This window comes from Aspergillus versicolor (assembly GCF_001890125.1).
Source record: "Aspergillus versicolor CBS 583.65 unplaced genomic scaffold ASPVEscaffold_7, whole genome shotgun sequence".
Classification (NCBI taxonomy): Eukaryota; Fungi; Ascomycota; class Eurotiomycetes; order Eurotiales; family Aspergillaceae; genus Aspergillus; species Aspergillus versicolor.
The window spans coordinates 1,568,107-1,585,331 of NW_024467530.1; the positions used below are offsets into that span (position 1 = coordinate 1,568,107).

Consider the following 17,225-nt stretch of genomic DNA (forward strand, 5'->3'; position numbering starts at 1 on the left):
GTCGCCTGAGGCAGGGTACAAACGGCCTCACTCATGACGGAGGTTCTTCATCAACTTCACTTTTTACCAATACCTTCTTCAAGATTTTTAGAAAGTCAAAGCCTCGCTGACTTAGGCTTCCTTCATATACCTCAAGCAAACCAGAAATGCCTACTTCCGCATATTAATACAAGACCCAATGATGATGCTCTGATCCATTCAGTGAATGCCAAAGCTGACGGCACTTCTCTTTCTCTTGCTACCACTGAGAAACCACACCCGCTACCAAATCAACCAAAACAATCCTCTTTCATCCACGGTGCCCATGTTGAGCTATCCAATCTATTTAAACCACCATGCCAAACCTCAACATCCGAGAATGGCCCCGGCAGATCTTCTACCTCATCACGGTAAACACCCATATCAACACCACGACCCAACTTTCAACACAACTAACAAACGGACCAGGCCTACCGCCCATTCTACAACCTGCTGCTTGCTTTCTACACCATGATGGACATGTTCTGGCTAGGCTGGGACGGCACAGACCCTGCGTACTTTTCGGCCGTTCTGAACGATTACGCCGAGCTGGTTATCCTGGAGGGATTGCATGGTTTCGGAGCTTTTGCCGAGTTGGGTGGGGTGGTCTGGGATGGATTTGATGGTGGGGATATCGACATGGATATGGATATGGATGACTTTGATGGGTTCGATGGTTTTGATTGGGATTTCGACGGGTTTGAGGACGATTATCGATAACCTACATTCCTGCCTACTTCTGTGTGCTGAAAATGGAGAATTCACAACCACAGTCTGTTGACTGAGATAGAAAAGGAGCAGCGCGGATATGTCTGTGAGGCAAGCTTACATTCTCTTGCTCGTGGATTGAATGTTTTCTCGCCAATTGATTGTGGCCATTGTACGAGGAGAATTTAGAATTGGGGTCCTGTCGGAAAATACATGTTGTTTTAGTATTGTACATCGTAATATAGAACAGATCATCTCTATTTTAAATAAGCACAAGAAAAATGTATACTTAGAAACACACTCAGTTGGCAAAGGGGACTCGTGGGTGTTCAGATGTGCTGCTCGTGTAATCAATGTTATCATTTACCAAACTTCAGTTGTACTTAGAACACAAGCAAAACAAATATATATCTCCAAGCAATTCCAAGAATCTCCAAAAAACTGAATTCAACTCACACGTGCCCTCCTCGTATTAAAGTCCAAATATAAATAGAATACCTCTCGATAAATTCGCCAATTTCACGACCCGAGGATCTACCTTTCCTCCTCGTGTTTTCCGGAGACATTGAGTTTCTAAATTTGGGTTCCTGAGCGGGCCGGGCCCGAATTAAGAAAGTACTTGGCAATGTTGGTCAACAGAGCACAGGACGGGAACTCCACAGGTCGCGAACTCCAACAAGCTCGATGACAATTTCAATATGATGGTTTACCCCTGTGACGCATGAAAGATTCCCCCTGGAGTTAATATTATGCAGTGCGGAGTTTTGTTGTTTTCCTCCAGAAACACTGCCCCGTGGCTTACGACGGACCCGTATAGTAGGGCTGCAGGTGGAACCGTGGAGCAACAGTGTACCCTGTGAACCGCCAACTTGTTGAACGGGAGCTAATCCTAGTCTTGAGCTCAAGTCTCACGCTTACCAATTGAGGTAGCGCGGCTGGCTGCTGAAAGGGTCAAAGAGTGAGCCAGTAACAGCGTCGTCCCGGTTTTGACCGTAGCATGGTCTAATTCTGGGAGCCGGGTGTGCGTGACCTGCTTGGGGGCCAGAATATCATGAACCGGAGAAACTTTGGAGCCTATGTTGATCATGGTTGAGAGTTGACGGAGGGAAAAAGGCCAGATATTGACGGTTGAGGGGTTGGACGGAATATTTTTAGATGTATTTGTTAGCTCGTGAGTGGTCGAACTTTGAACACGAGACCAATGAAGATCCAATGGGGGAGGAGGGCTCCCATTGCAATTGGGGCGTAACGCTCAGAGGGAACTGTGTCGGCGCTTGCCATGGTATTCGAACGGTTTCAGTCTGTCCTGACTGAGGCAGAAATTATTGGACATGCGGTTTGCGTGAGAACGCACGAAACATCCGGGCGCTAGAAGGCTTGAGAGAAGAGAGTACCTATGACATACGTTGAAGCTCAGACTTCGCCTCGCGGCGTCAAGCATGTCATCCGATCTTACAGCAGGGACTGATACTGGCAGACTGGGTGGTGACGTGCATGAGATGGTGTGCATTGGCTTCCGTGACGCCAGAGCTGTTCGTGAGAAGACCAACATCGTCGTAGACTGTGGCTGGAGCGTTGGCAGGTAAATACGAGCGAGCGAAACAGCGTCGAGAACTGGCACAACGGGGCTGAGTCGCAGCAAGTGGAGCCACATGAGGCTGAGACGGTAAGCCGTCAAACCGTCAGCACAGGCACAGGGTCCGCCCGTGGTTCCTCCCGAGTGTTACTGTTATCCTTGTGTGGACTTTGGCAGTTTGATCCTTAGCGCTCGGTCCACAATGTGCGACGGCCAGAATACCATTATTTTTAGACGGCACGACGATGGACAGACGTTGGTACCGACAGAACGGATCAGACGTTCATCGTCTCAGAATGAGGGTCGAGCAGAGGCGAGCGGCTGTGGAGCGAATGGGACTGCTTGTCGCCAGAACTGCAGCGAGGCTCAAGAACCAACCGATGAGATCGATGGAAATCGCGATATATGCAAGGTTGATTGCGGATAGCAAAGAATGAACCAGCCTGGGATTACAGGCAGCAGGAGCTGGACAGTAACACAGGATGTGGCTTATGCTGTGCTCATGAGGGGAATGAGGCGCAGATACGAGGGTCAGCCACAAGAGGCTTTCTTCGGTGGTGACTCCTCGACGCCGACTACTGCGAAGGGAATAGCGAGCAAGAGCAGTTGACCGACTGAAGGGAGCAGAAAGCAGGGATTGGGCCAATCAGACTGTCTGCAGGCCCTCCAAAGAGCGAGAAAGAGAGAGAAGCACAGCCTGCAGCTAAGGAATAGCACGGCGCTAGGCGGCACCAAGTTAGTGCCTCGAGTCATCCGCCCCAGGCAGCCATCCGCCGCTACTGTAGGAACTCTTCTCTGCTTTGCGTGCACTTCTCCCTCCATCACTGTGCCTCCTGTGACCAATGCCGTCATTCCAATCTTTAGTCCGCGACTGGGGGGTGGGTTCTGGTTCTCAAGTGGAACTTGGATGCCTCCCGCATATCTATATAGTTCCCCTCCCCCTCCCCCCCCATCCTCACTTCTTCTCATACCACAACACACCACAACAACCCAACCAGCACGCATACCAGAGTCACTCATAACACTCGTGCTACCTTACTGCTACACACTTGATACATCAACACATCAACACATCCACTACTTCATCCACCACCGTCACGCTGTCGCGCTACGTATCGTCCCGTCTTTCCTGGCCGCCGTTCTCCATCAGGGAGACCCTATATCGTCGCAGCGTCCCTGCCACGACTACCGTCCCCAAGAAACCCCGTCTACGACGCACATCCAGCATGCCTGCCCCCATCATTGTCAACTCGCAACCCGTCCTCCCCGTGAGGGAGCTCGAGGCCGATGAGGAGTACGTCATGGAGTCCTTTGAGCGTCACGCCGACCACTGCTACCAGTGCAACGACCCCTTCCGGACTCACCAGGAGGGCCGCCAGCTCTGTGACCGCGGAGACCAGTACGCTACCGACGTCGACAAGTACCTCTACTCCAAGAACAGCAAGTCATACTCGACCGTCGACCGCGAGCGCAACCAGCCCACACTGGTCAAGATCCCACGCGAGTGCATCGCTACCCGTGAACTGCTCCTCGCTATCGAGGACGGCCTCGTCCTGAAGCACAAGGCAAAGGCCCAGAAGCTCCTGACTGACAAGTCCAACGCTCCGGTCATCAGCTACGACCGCTCATACCCCGTTGCCCCTCGCCGCTCTTCAACCGTCACTGAGATCATCGAGCGCCAGCCGCGCACAATCAAGAGCCGCCGCGTTATCGTCTACCCTTCTCCGCACCGTGGATCTTCCAGCCGTGGCTCCCCATCTCGGGGATCGCTCTACGACTCGGATGCAGCTGACCGTATCGAGCGGGTCAAGGAGTCCTCGCGCATCTACCGCCCGGCTGAGTACCACCGTTGAATCAATGTGACAAACTGCCGTACGATACCGTCCACGTCTCGTCGTCTACCACTGCCGATTCGATCAACCGTCCCTCATACTGCAGCCAGGTGCTCCCAGCTACGACCGGGTCAGAGAATTTCTCCGACCTCCCCAAACCCATTAGAGTGAACCGGATTCACCGCGCACATCTATTCTAGGGTTTGCTATCCATGAGTTGATACCACCCACGGGTCCATTCCTCATGCGATTACCCGCTGGAGCCGTCCCAAACGGCCTCCTTTTACCACGCAATAATACATCCACATTGCGATTCGCTTTTCAAAATACGGTGTTGAAAAGAGCCCCCGACTGGAAAAAAAAAAGTGATAATTCGATGAAAAGCAGAAAAACATTGAGCTTGCCTGCCTTGCTTCTTACTGGCTAATTCTCATGAGTCACTCACCTCGTGCATATTTGGCTTCGAGCTTCTGCACGAACGAGGTCCCCGCATTGAAGGATTGAATTTGGTCGCTGCTATTGGATACTTGCACACCGAACTGATTCATGTATTTGGCTGTCCACCTGTACCATTTCCTTTGTCATGTTATATCTCTAGTTACGAACAAGAATCATTTGGTTCCCATCTTCTGCTCAGTTCTCCATCCACCTTAGTCGTCAAATAAATAGCATACTGTAACCACTTTGAATCCTCTACTCATTCTATCTCAGCCCCCCCCGCCCCACTCACAAAGACTCTTGTCTTAATCCCCCGAAGCCAAGGCATGCACGACTCTGCAGTCTACACAAGAACCATCCGCCCTGAAGATGACATGCCCCACCACCCACCGCACCCTGGTCCCCTCCCCCTCCTCTCTTCAGATCTAGGCAGTGACTCACTCGCTCACTCAGAACCTTACCTGTCCTGAGTATCTCCCCTGTCTTTCCAAGTTACTCCCTATCCTATCCGATCCAAGCCCGATACCGATACCGATACCGCCCAGACAAGACCCTTGGTTTCAACAAGCTCGTCAACACAAGGGAGCGATGCGCCCTGCATATGCACCTGGCAGCACCCCCAGGCATAAATCACATCGGAATGTTTCTACACAGAAGTAAAGATCCAATAATGGAGTCTTGAATATGCGGCTCAATAGGCATCCATTCATCCAGGCTACATCCATTCCAAGCGTGGCTAGATCTTAAAATGGTAGGGGGGAGTTGAGTCGATTCAGTTCTGGACTCTTGGAACTGTCTCTGTCATTCAAGTTTTATGGAATGTGGTAGAAGAGAGGGTTCACCCCGACCGAGGGTGAAATCGAGAGAGTGAGACTGTGGTGGTGGTGGTGGTGCAAGTGGGGGCGGCGCTGCAAGGCGTTTTTCTGTGGCACAGGCTAGACCAGGAAGTTCAGCTCGTATCTCCCCCAGGCGGATTTGAAGGGATTATTGGATTTATCCGCAAAGGACTAAGGAAAGCAGTTTTGTTTCGTCTTTTGTTGGGATTTTGTATGTATGTAGAGGTGCTGCACCAATCGGGTGTTGTTTGGATTGTTGGTAGGGTTGGTTTGTACACTTCCTTGGTTATTGGTGGTGCCTGTTAGGCTGACTTCAGGGAATCGGGAGTAGAGTGGCAAATGGCAGTTTTCTCTGTGGTTAGCTGGGTGTTTATGTCTTGTGTGTCTGCTAGATGTTACGCGTTGAGCTTCCCGGCTGTTGTCACACAACTATATTCAGCATATCTGCCTTCGGCATGGAGTTTCCCAAACCTCATCAGTAACTGACATCGATGCGGTCGAGAAGTTTGCTGAAAACCTCGAGCCAACAATGACATTGTGGAACTATATAAAGAGAGACAAGTAACTACTAAGAATTACCAGGGCCTTGGTTGCTCTCATAAACAAAGTGTATTATACCACTTACCATGCCCTAAGCCGTAGGCAAGTAATAGTAATACAGACGTGTTCCGAACAAGAAATAGCAAGAAAGCCCACAAGCAGGGCATAAAACAACGGAAAGAATCGGAATACCAGATTAGGACAACCCACCAGAAGACCACACTGGCCAACTGCAGCTGGGAACTGCCTGTCCAGTCCACTGAGTGGTGTGTCCGAGGGTCGCCTGACGCCTAAGGACCAGATCAGGTCCTAATCAGACCAATACTTGCAGTTTCACTCCAACATAAGAGCAGTAGATGTACTCAGCCGGATCGACACCCGACCGATCTACCAACCCCGCACACGTAGTGGATGGGTGTCTCAGCGGTAGAGGGCGGGAAGGTTTAGAGCTTGGGAGAACCCGATGCTCCGACTTGCCATGTGACTGGTTTAGTCGCATGTAGATGGGATTGCCAGGAGGGAAGAATGTGGCAAGCGTTGCTCCCGCGCGGATCAGACCGCGACTAAAGCAGAGAACGGACCATCTTGCAAGGAGGGTTGCAGGGTTGGGCGGATGAGCGGCTGGGATGGTCATGCGGCCAGTCAGATGGTCGTTCGGGATTTACTTTGGCGATAGTTGCAGGTGATGCAAATTGGTTATTTTATGGGACGTTGTTAAGTGTACGGTGGATAAGGTATAAAGCTAATGGGCGGTTGCCGGAGAAATAAGCAAACTGTTTGATATTATAAACTGGTACAAATGTATGTTGAATCACTATCAGTAAAACAGCGAATGAGCGCCACCCAGTCTATAGTTTCCCAATTCGGAATGACCGCCCGAGCCCTAATAGACTGATTCTGGTGGATAGTAATATCAGATACACTACGACTTGCGAGGTTGAAATGGATTTAAGCCATGCGATTTTTGTATCTGCGCGTCTTTGCCTGTTGGATTGCGACTCGGTTGGTCTAACTCTTTTGGAAGTTAAGTCTTATCTAGGCTGCTGAGCTAGAAATCTGGATGAACGGTTTACGGTGTTTACTATTTTGGACTTCAGAACCTTTCAAATGATGTTCAGTCTATAGTCTATCTCTAATAGTCTAGTTACTCAAAAATAGACGCCTTCATCGAGTTCGGCTGGATATACTCAGACGCATTGCGGAAACTGGTGAACCCCCATCGGATCTGCGCAGCCATGGCAATCTCGACATCCAGGTCCTTTGCAAAGTGCCACACAAGGCCGGTATCCCGCTGGAACGCACGTCCAACAAGGGCAACATCCAGCCCATCCTCAGCCAGGATCTTGTCCGCCAGGATACCGTTGTTGATCATGCCCACTGCCCCAACAAGCATCCTATCCCCAACCGCCTTCTTGACCGCAGCAGCAAACGGAACCTGGAATCCAGGACCAGACTTGATCTTCTGCTCAGCGACAATCCCACCGCTGCTGATATCAATCAAATCAACCGCTCCCTGAGAAGCAAGCGCCTCTGCAAACCGCACGGTATCCTCGCCCTTCCAGCCCGCATCAGCCTCCGACTCCATCCAGTCCGTGGCCGAAACACGCAGAAACACAGCAACACCATCGCCAACAATATCCCTCGTCAACTGCGCAATCTCCAGCGTCAGCCTGATCCGATTCTCAAAACTACCCCCGTATTCATCGCCCCGCTGATTCGAAGTCGGACTCATAAACGACGAAAGCAAATACCCATGCGCCGCATGGATCTCCACGAAATCCGCACCAGCAACAAGCGCCCTCCTCGTCGCAGCTCCCCACGCCTCCTTCAGCAGCTTAATCTCCTCCAAACTCATCTCCTTGGGCAGAATCCCCCCTTCACCAAACGGAATCGCACTAGGCCCCTTGACATTCTCCGTCCACCCACCAACCTCATCCGTGGCAACACCACCCCCAACCCAAGGCGGCAGCGTCGAGGCCTTCCGCCCCGCATGCGCAAGCTGAATCCCAATCTTCTGCCCCTGGGAATGCGCAAAGTCAATGACCTCCTTAATCGGCGCAATCTGCGAGTCCTTCCAGAGACCCACGCACCCAGGCGTGATGCGCCCCTCGGGGACGACGCCGGTAGCTTCAATGATCATCACCCCGCCTGGTCCGCGCTGTGCGATCCCGCCGTAGTGCGCGCTGTGCCAGGGTGTCATGTGGCCGTCTTCGGCGCTGTATTGGCACATTGGGGCCAGGGCGAGGCGGTTCTGCATGGTGAGGTTGCGGATTGTTAAGGGGTGGAAGAGTTTGGGGATGGGGTTGCCGTTGGTTTGTGGATTGCGGGCTGTGCCTGCCGGAGGGGATTGCGCTGGGGTGTAGAAGGGGACACCCTGGGCGGGCTTTATGGGGATTGAAGGCCAGTTTGTCATGTTGTTGTTGTTTGTCTTGTCGGGTCGAGACTGGTGGTTAGGGTTGTAGGATGAGATTGTGCAATGGTCATGGTCTACTTGAGGCCTTTTACCTTTTATACCTTTATTTGGTGTTTCGAGCTGGAAGATTCGTTCGGAGTGTTTTTACAGATTTCTAAGCTTTTTTTACTTTGTTTAGTCAGTCGGATGGATAGATGGCTTTTGTATAGCTGTAGGGCGTAGGGCGCATCAACCCGCTCCACACGCCACTTCGCCACCGAGTTTCGACCGAGTTTTCACAGACTTGGACTGAGTGACTGAGCTTAGATATTGGTATATACTGGGTGTTGGATAAATACACGAACTCGTAAAGCCATGTCATGATGTAATGGTAGAGGTAGTACAGAGTACTAGAATAGGAGAAATTCTTATTCTTATTCTTATTCTTATATAGAACTATCCATAACTCGCCTCAATGTACATCTAAACTTCTATTATTTAAAACTGACCTGTTCAATATCTCGCATCAATCCCTCATTCACAGCAACAGAAACCCCAACCTCCCTCCCCCTCCTCACCCAGTACCCATTGATATACCGCACCTCCGTCTCCCGCCCAGCCCTCAAATCCCCAACCATCGAACAAACAGTCTCCCTCGTCCTGTCCAAAATCCCATTCACCGTATCTTCCAGCCTCTCAACACAAAACCGCTCTTTAACCCCAGGAACACCAGCGAGTTCGGGCAGATGGAGGACGATTTTCGAGATCTCAGAGAGAATTTCCCGCCGCAGGTCTGGGAAGTTGAATAGGATTGCGTTTTTGGAGTTGTGCAACGCGCACACCGGGTTGCAGAAGGCGTTCACGGCGAGCTTTTCGAGCTGGATTTGCAATACGTCTGCGTAGTTGTAGGATGTTGCGGCGAGGCGGGGGGAGCGGGGGAGGGCGGTTAGCATGTATCCTCCTCCTCCTTCTTCTTCTGTGGTATCTCTGCTGGATTGCGTAGGAACGCGTCCTAGAGAAATTGCAGCGGCACCGGTATGTGTTGCATTAAATGCTGAATCCAGTGTAACGCCGTGCGAAATTACACCGACGATATAATTCGGTCGCGTCGAGGGGTCTGGGAAGAGTTGCTCGTTTACATCGTCGATCATGCCGCAGCCATTTTGGAGGAAGAGGATGGTCGAGGAGCGTGTCAGGCGGGACTTGAGTGCGGCGAGTGCAGATACTGTCTGCGTTGCTTTGACGGTTACGATCAGGTTGTTGATTGTTTCGATTGCTGGTTCTGGTGCTGCTGTAGACGTCCATGTTCCGCTCTTGTAGACTTCGACATCGTACCCGTCATGTCTGGTTATGCCTCCGTCGAGTGTGCGCAGGGTTATTCCCCCGCCGCATCGGATGTATTCTTCGTAAAGCGATTCGCGATGGAGGAGGAGGGTCACTTTCGGGGGGGTTGGAATATCCTTGAGACCGTGCGCCGTGAATGTGCCGATACTTCCCAGTCCGAGGACATGGATTTGAGGCCTGAGTGCCTGTGACAGTTTCGAGTAGTTCCGCGTCATGGACCTGCTGAGTCTGAACATGATTTTTGATTTTTTCAATACTGACGTGCTGGTGGTTTTGTGGGTTGGTTGGCACCGCGCCCTATGGTATACCCACGCCACGCCCTACGCCTACGCCTTTCCAGATAATCGCATCGCCAAAATACGGACTATTACACAGTTTGGTTTAGTAACGGTTTAGCTTAGGTAGACCCATCACAATGCAACTCCCGAAACGCCGTCATCCACTCGGGATTATCCGCAATCGTCTGATTCCACGAATCCTCCGAGTCATACAGAACCCGCCGCGCCTCGCGCTGGAACATCTCATCGCTCGGCACTACACCGCTGTGGACTTGCTCCCGCGCAAACCGGCTCAGATGTAGTGTTAGAACCTGCGTAAACGAGCTGAGCTGTTCCGGCGCAACACCCGGCGCGATGGTGCGTAATGGTAATGGTAGTGGCAGGTCCACGCTCGATGCCTGTGGGGCGGCGATTGTGCTCGCCTCTGCCTGGTCGTCTGCGCTCACGACCGCCCGAGATGAGATCTGTGCGAAGTGGTCCTGCACGTCGCAGTTTGTTGCGGAGAAGGGGATGCAGCTGTGTGATTCCGAGGCGATGAGGTATGGCGGTAAGGCGTTTGCGACGAGGGCTGCGAAAGATGGTGGGAAGTCGTGTTCGCCTGTCCAGGCGGCCATGGTCTGGCCGTGCCGGAAGTGTTCAGCGAGGTGTTCGGTGCGTTCGTCCCAGGTAGATAGGGATTTATTGCAGAAGCCGCACCGGGAGGGGATGGAGGAGTGGCCGATTTTCCAGGACTCGAGATCCGGTGGTGTGCTTGCGGTTGGGAGCTTGTGGGCGTGGCGGAGGTGTTGGACGAGGTGGTCTTTTCGTCGGAAGGACCGTCGGGGTTCTGGTGATGAGGCGCAGGCTGTTGGTTCGTGGGTGTCTAGGTGTGCTTGGGTCGGATTGGTGATGCCACAGAAGGCGCAGAGGGTTTCGCCTGGTGTATTGGATGGGATGGTGGTGCCGAAAGGCGCACAGTACCATGCTTCTAAAGTGACATGCAGCGACTTTTCATGTCTCGCCCAGTCATATTTGCTTTTAAATCTGTCGCAGCAAAAGGTGCAGCAGTAGCGGCGCAGCGCATTGGTGCTCTGCTTCTTTCGCGTATTTTTTCCAGCCCGGAACCGTCTACCTGACGAGCCAGAGCGCCCTGATTGCTGCGAGTCTCGAGAGGAGGCACTGGATTCGCCGCTAGTCGTCGATGCAGCGCGACGATAGTCACGGAATGCATTGCCTGAGCCATGTTTCTCAGGTTCTGGCGTGGTTTTCAAAGCATCAATGATATCCGGAATCAGCGCCGGCTCCTCTTCTGGGGGAGAATTCCGCCATCTTTCCATGGGATCAAGGGAACTGGCATTGGGGACAACAACTGGACCAGCTGCTGAGTTTCTGGTCAGGTATCGGCTTCTCCGTCGAGGGAGCCCGCGGCCAGATTCATTTGGTGGGTAGTTCGGCCGATGCGATACAGGCTCGACGCCAGTCCCTGCGTCGTGATTGCGAGAATCCAACAGCTGGGGATCTATGCCGAAATTCCCAGAGCTCGACCGGCTGAGATCAAGAAGAGCCGGATCGATCACTGGTGGATCATCTAATGTTCGTAAGCACTTGTGTATAGAATGTATTGAATTGCCGGTAAAACTACCGTTCTGGCCCGAGTCCATCGTCTACTAGATCGCTTCTGTCCCGCCTATCAGTAGGCTATTTGCTAGGGTCACTGGAGATTGAGGCCAGGGAAGAGAAGCCGAGTGAATGAATGGATGGAGAGAGTGGTGGCGCTGTGATTACATAATATTCCCGCCAGTGGATTGATTGAACTGTATAAGATTATATACTCCTGTTTGTAAAATAAAATACGACTGGTTGGATAACGAGTGAGACTGGTATCTATCTCTACCTAGGTACTGTGGTTGTGGCTCACTTTTAACCTGGTAATATGCCGCTATTATAGTTAAGTTTTAGATGGATTACAAATTCAATTTATATTTCTTGGAGCCCCATTGCCAAGGTCTGGTGAGATTCTCGTTATCCGTAGCATCGCGGCAGGTATCTAAGTCAATTAACCTTTTAGCAGCATGCAATTCAGCAAATGGCTAGTGGAGTACGGGCTTTGGAGATGGCCTCGGTTTTGGCGTGGAATTGGGCTATCAGCGATCTAGAATTTTGTAAACATGTCCGGAGTCCGTATTAGAATGAATAAGTTACTTTGTATAACTAAGCAGTGAGTGATCAATTAGATAATGTTGTTCAACAAAATACTCCCATATTGCTCCTTTTCAGCTATGTAGTGATATCGATCAGATAAGATCAAAACTCCGACTTCACCCGCAGCAGTTACTTTTAACGCCGAGGCCAAGCAGACTGGACTTTTCAGCATTCTTAGACTCTGTTCAGCTTCACTTGGCGGCCGGTCTCGGACCTCCACAAGCTGCCCCAAGCGAGGAAGAACGAGGGAAGATACAAAGTGGGGGCGGTGCACGAGGCTATCTAATCTAATCTGATCCGATCTCAACATTCTTCAACATCAGATAGATGTACTATATTACAAATTCCCAAATGCGAGTCAACTACCCATGGACTAAGCTAAATAGAAATGCCATCCCTTCATACACCAACCCGTACTGCCAGGGAGCTCCGACCGGCTCCAGCACCGCAATCTGAATATGTCACTATGTGGGCTGCCCAGCCAGGGTGGACCATCCTGCCATGACTCTCCTCGCATAAGCGCCTGTCTAGCCGAACCCAGCAAGGTTTTGTTCCTCGTCGTTTCTCTGGCGTGGGATCACTTCCTTTTTAATCCCGTTCGCGACCCTCTGCCGAGTGCCTTTCAATCTCTTCACGATCCCTGAACTGAGTATCGGCTGGTCTCTCCGTACGCCGATCTGGAAATCCGACCCTTTCTTACTTCATTGTTCTTGTCGGCTGCAATGGCTATCCTCGATAAAGTCCATAGTGTCGTTGGCAAGACTGAGAGCGCGACGGTCGATGATCCGATCGCCCTCCACGTCAGGGCTGATGACAAGGAGGCTGCGCCAGGCTTCCCTGAAGATCTGAAGGACGAGAAGCCGGCTGAGAATGCTCAGTCTGGTGTTCAAAAGATTGAGGCCGTCACATTGGCCTGGTCCAAGAGCTCCGTCTACGTTCTCCTGGTGCTGTAAGTACCCCCGGTGTAAAATCCATGTCCACAACTAACGATCCTAGCATCTGGTTCATCACCCTGGTCAACAACCTGCGCGGTGTCGTGGTCGACAGTTTGTCGCCATACGCCACCAGTTCGTTCCTGGGTCACTCGCTTCTTACGGTCATCACTGTTGTTGCCTCGTCCATGGCCGGCGCGGTGTACATCCCCATGGCAAAGGCGCTCGACCTTTGGGGCCGTGCAGAGGGATTCCTCGTCATGCTAGGATTCTGCATCTTGGGGATTATCCTCTTATCTGTGTCCAAGAACCTGCCGACCTACTGCGCCGGCCAGGTCTTCTATCAAGTGGGATTCGGTGGTCTCAGTTTCAGTTACGATGTGCTCTCTGCAGATGTGACCAACCTGAGAAACCGAGGGCTGGCCTTTGCCTTTACCTCGTCGCCTGCTTTGATCTCGGCCTTTGCTGGATCCAAGGCGGCGGAGCAGTTCCTGAACCATGTCAGCTGGCGATGGGGGATTGGGGTCTGGGGTATTATCCTCCCTGCCTTTGGTATCCCGATCTACCTCATGCTCGCGTGGAACCTGCACAAGGCTACGAAGAAGGGGTTCATTGTGAAGGAGAAGAAGCACTGGTCGATTACCCCTGACGCTATCAAGCGTGGGATCTGGTGGACGTTTATCGAGTTTGACTGTACGTACCCTAAATCATATACGGTGATGAGAATACTTATGTTAATGCTTATCACAGTACCTGGAGTCATTCTCTTCGCCGCCGGGATGGTCGTCTTCCTCCTCCCCTTCACCCTCGCCGCCAGCGCCCCCTCAGGCTGGCGCAGCGGGTACATCATCGCAATGATCGTCGTCGGCTTTGTCCTCCTCATCCTCTTCGGCCTGTGGGAAATCTACGCAGCACCCATCCCCTTCCTCAAACACCAATACCTAACAGACCGCACCGTACTGGGCGCCTGCCTACTCAACCTCACCTACCAAATCTCCTACTTCTGCTACTCATCCTACCTCACCTCCTTCCTACAGGTCGTATACGAAGTCGACGTCGCAACAGCAGGATACGTCGCCAACACATTCAGCGTCGTCTCCTTTGTCTTCCTCTTCATCGCCGGCTGGCTCATCCGCTGGACCGGCCGCTTCAAATGGATCCTCTGGGCCTGCCTCCCACTCTACATCTTCGGTCTAGGCCTCATGATCCATTTCCGGCAGCCGGGCGGGTATATCGGGTATATTGTAATGTGCGAAGTCTTCATTTCCGTCTCGGGCAGTATCTTCATCCTCCTCTGCCAGATCGCCGTCCTGGCCACTGTAGACCACCAGCACGTCTCTGCGGTTCTGGCCCTGCTTTTTGTAATGGGCAATATCGGCGGCGGGATTGGTAGTGCCATCTCCGGCGCTATTTGGACGAATACATTCGGGGCGAAGTTGAGCCGGAATCTACCTGCGGAGGTTATGGGGGACTATGCGCTTATCTATGGGGATTTGCCAACGCAGCTGGGGTATGCGCCTGGGACGGAGGTGCGGGATGTGCTTAATGATGCCTATGGGTATGCGCAGGTGCGGATGCTTGCGGCGGGCACGGCGGTGATGGTGCTGGGGTTTGTTTGGATTGGGATGATTAGGAATTTGAATGTCAAGACCATGAGCCAGACTAGGGGGAATGTTTTGTAGTTACCCCTGGGCTAATGGAAGAGTGGTCTAGACGCCTTGCCTTTATACCTTCAGCAGATGGTGTAGTAATCTATTTTTCTTCTCCCATCTTAATACATTTCGTCTTAATCTCTACCAGATATCATCACGCCTTCTCCCTAACTTCTCCATCCACCCCAGGCTTACCGTCATCATCCTTCCCTACAGCCGTCGTCCTCTCATCAAGCTTCACATTCTCCAAAAAGAACATAATCACCAACATAGGCACCAGCGACGCCAGCGCCGCAATAGCCAGCAGCCGCTGAGAACCCCGGTACGCGGTATCAATCGCCTCACGCACAGGCGTTCCAACCTCATACTCCTGCGCCACGACTATACTCGAGAATATCGCGCCGGCCTGGTCTTTGTATTCGGCCGGGAGATGCTGGGAGAGTTTCTCCGGGAGCGTGTTGCGCCAGATTGCGCCGGCGACGCTAGTATGGCTTGTTAGTGCAAGATACTTCATATTTACTACAAATACAAGTAGGGTATAAAGAGACATACCTAGTCCCAATCGCAGCCCCAACACTCATAGCGGCAAAGAAAACGGCCGTGACGACGGAGACGTCCCCCCTCGAAACCTTGGCCTGCACGGAGACCTGCGCTGCAGTCTGGTAGAACCCGCGGCCGATTCCGATGAGTGATTTCACGGTTACGAATGCTGCTTCGTTGCCGACGCGGCCGTTGCCCATGTCGACTAGATATAGGAGCACGCCCATGCCGAGCACGCAGAGGGGCACGCCGGTTAGGACCCAGATCTGCGAGCGGCGGGTGTATTTCATGAAATAGGCGGCGAAGATGCCGGAGACTTGGAAGGCGACGCGGAGGGAGTTGCTAGAGGCTGTTAGTTTGTTGTAGTTTAATGTTATTGCAAATATTGGGACGTACTCAATCCGCGTCGCTGTGGCTGGTCCGTAATGCGCAGCTACCTGGAGATAGCTGGTAAAGAAGACAGTAAAGACGGAGTAGTGGAAGAAGTCCAGAGCGCCGAGCAGACAGGCTGCAGCGACGGTTCGATTCTTGATCATGCGATATGGGATGAATGGCTTCTGCGCAACCCAGGTATCCCATGCAATGAAGACAGCAAAGATGACAACGCCCAGTACAAGCATGGCAATGAACGAGCCCTTGTGCCAGTCATCGCTATTTCCGGACCCCGTGAGTGACAATGGAATGAGGAAGAGCGAGAGGCCCAGGAGAAGAAGCACAGCGCCGAATCCGTCGAGCTGGATCCAGACTACGTTGTAGATGCGCCTCCAGTAGCTGCTGCTGCTCTCATTCCAGCCGATCATCTCGGAAGTTTTCTTGGGTGCTGGCGTGCGCCGCTGGTAGTAGAGCATTGCGCCGACTAGGAGTGTCGAGCAGACGGGCTGGATGATTGCCCACATTCCATAGCCCCAGCGCCAGTGCGAGTCTGCGAGCATCCGGGTCGAGATTTCGGTGCCGATGTACAGGGCTGGGATGACGGTTAGGGAGTCGGGGAGGGTGGACCAGACGGCGCGGTTGACGAGGTTCGTGACGTCTGCGACGAAGACTTGCTGCGTGAGGCCGAAGCCGGTGGACCTGGCTTGTTAGTATAGACTGGATGTAGGGTTGGTTTACGTACCCGATATTCTCGAAGATACCCCCGGCCTGTGCACTTAGCTGTGATCGAGCTATGGTCGTAGGTTTACATTTGGATACTCACAATATATTGGGAAACATTCTTGCATGCAGCATAAATGGCATATCCAATAGCCTGGAACAGGATAGAGAGCGTGAACATCTCCGCTCGTCCGAATACCTACGAATGTCAGTACCAACCAGGACTAGATTCATTGACATACATCTCCCAGCTTCGCGATGATCGGGTACGCCGCAATCCGCGTAATATTGGCCACGACATTAGCAGCCGACATTGCCGAATGCTGCTTGAACGAGGAGGTTGCATACGGCACGTACACCTGGGTAGAGTAGTCGCCAAAATTGTTCACCAGAGACGCCAGGAACAATCTATCCAATTAGCAATGGCAGGCAGGTCGTTTATCGGTTGATTGATTGTGGCATACCCAGTGAAGGTTATAATCAGCCCTTGGCGCGTCCAGCCCGTGCGCAGCATCTCGGCCCTGCGTACACCTGCCTGGAGGCTGTCTGAGTCTGAAGACTCTTCATTTCGACCGTAGTTGGTCTTTTCAGTCACAGGCTCTACAGGTACGTCTGCAGCTGGCGAGGGTGAGCCCTTGGGCACCGTCGCGATCTCGTCGACTGTAGCCATAATGCCAAGTTGTGTAAGGCTGTGACAAGAATTTCTGGCTAGGCTTGCAGCAGACGCGAGTATTAAGTAACCTCCGCCGGTCTTCCGGAATGCTGTGATCATCTTTCCCGGTTTGTGGACCTCGTATTCATGCAAAACCGGCCCAAGCAAGCGAATCTAATCTAATCTCGCCCCAATCAAGAACCAGAACCGGCCG

General features: G+C 52.3%; 9 protein-coding genes across 9 annotated transcripts; 3 read left to right on the top strand and 6 right to left on the bottom strand.

Annotated features, from left to right (window-relative positions):
- The first annotated feature begins 141 nt into the window (after positions 1–141).
- ASPVEDRAFT_152831 (uncharacterized protein) lies at positions 142–739 on the top strand. Its single transcript, XM_040808328.1, has 2 exons — positions 142–389; positions 448–739. Exons 1-2 carry the CDS (start codon positions 206–208, stop codon positions 639–641), a joined length of 378 nt encoding a protein of 125 aa, XP_040670244.1. The 5' UTR covers positions 142–205; the 3' UTR covers positions 642–739.
- A 1,867-nt stretch (positions 740–2,606) lies between these two features.
- Positions 2,607–3,425, bottom strand: ASPVEDRAFT_789873 (uncharacterized protein). The gene has a single exon (XM_040816635.1). It carries the CDS (start codon positions 3,320–3,322, stop codon positions 2,834–2,836), a length of 489 nt encoding a protein of 162 aa, XP_040670245.1. The 5' UTR covers positions 3,323–3,425; the 3' UTR covers positions 2,607–2,833.
- A 103-nt stretch (positions 3,426–3,528) lies between these two features.
- On the top strand, positions 3,529–4,155 carry ASPVEDRAFT_85875 (uncharacterized protein; the record flags this gene model as incomplete). The annotated part of the gene is made up of 1 exon (XM_040817754.1): positions 3,529–4,155. One exon carries the CDS (start codon positions 3,529–3,531, stop codon positions 4,153–4,155), a length of 627 nt encoding a protein of 208 aa, XP_040670246.1.
- Positions 4,156–6,162: 2,007 nt separating this feature from the next.
- Positions 6,163–6,700, bottom strand: ASPVEDRAFT_43959 (uncharacterized protein). Its single transcript, XM_040812947.1, has one exon. It carries the CDS (start codon positions 6,580–6,582, stop codon positions 6,262–6,264), a length of 321 nt encoding a protein of 106 aa, XP_040670247.1. The 5' UTR covers positions 6,583–6,700; the 3' UTR covers positions 6,163–6,261.
- Positions 6,701–7,028: 328 nt separating this feature from the next.
- ASPVEDRAFT_172741 (NADH:flavin oxidoreductase/NADH oxidase) lies at positions 7,029–8,485 on the bottom strand. The gene has a single exon (XM_040808731.1). The coding sequence runs from the start codon at positions 8,359–8,361 to the stop codon at positions 7,093–7,095; it is 1,269 nt and encodes a 422-aa protein (XP_040670248.1). The 5' UTR covers positions 8,362–8,485; the 3' UTR covers positions 7,029–7,092.
- Positions 8,486–8,834: 349 nt separating this feature from the next.
- Positions 8,835–9,899, bottom strand: ASPVEDRAFT_135163 (ketopantoate reductase family protein; the record flags this gene model as incomplete). Its single annotated transcript, XM_040807198.1, has 1 exon — positions 8,835–9,899. The coding sequence occupies one exon, from the start codon at positions 9,897–9,899 to the stop codon at positions 8,835–8,837; it is 1,065 nt and encodes a 354-aa protein (XP_040670249.1).
- A 101-nt stretch (positions 9,900–10,000) lies between these two features.
- ASPVEDRAFT_789826 (uncharacterized protein) lies at positions 10,001–11,705 on the bottom strand. The gene is made up of 2 exons (XM_040816634.1): positions 11,584–11,705; positions 10,001–11,529 (listed from the first exon to the last, which is right to left on the bottom strand). Exons 1-2 carry the CDS (start codon positions 11,600–11,602, stop codon positions 10,082–10,084), a joined length of 1,467 nt encoding a protein of 488 aa, XP_040670250.1. The 5' UTR covers positions 11,603–11,705; the 3' UTR covers positions 10,001–10,081.
- A 1,013-nt stretch (positions 11,706–12,718) lies between these two features.
- mirB (MFS siderochrome iron transporter MirB) lies at positions 12,719–14,812 on the top strand. The gene is made up of 3 exons (XM_040808732.1): positions 12,719–13,092; positions 13,140–13,768; positions 13,826–14,812. Exons 1-3 carry the CDS (start codon positions 12,866–12,868, stop codon positions 14,755–14,757), a joined length of 1,788 nt encoding a protein of 595 aa, XP_040670251.1. The 5' UTR covers positions 12,719–12,865; the 3' UTR covers positions 14,758–14,812.
- On the bottom strand, positions 14,743–17,041 carry ASPVEDRAFT_152837 (uncharacterized protein). The gene is made up of 7 exons (XM_040808329.1): positions 16,824–17,041; positions 16,602–16,767; positions 16,463–16,558; positions 16,382–16,407; positions 15,664–16,338; positions 15,280–15,609; positions 14,743–15,209 (listed from the first exon to the last, which is right to left on the bottom strand). The coding sequence occupies exons 1-7, from the start codon at positions 17,027–17,029 to the stop codon at positions 14,882–14,884; spliced, it is 1,827 nt and encodes a 608-aa protein (XP_040670252.1). The 5' UTR covers positions 17,030–17,041; the 3' UTR covers positions 14,743–14,881.
- Between the last annotated feature and the right edge of the window lie 184 nt (positions 17,042–17,225).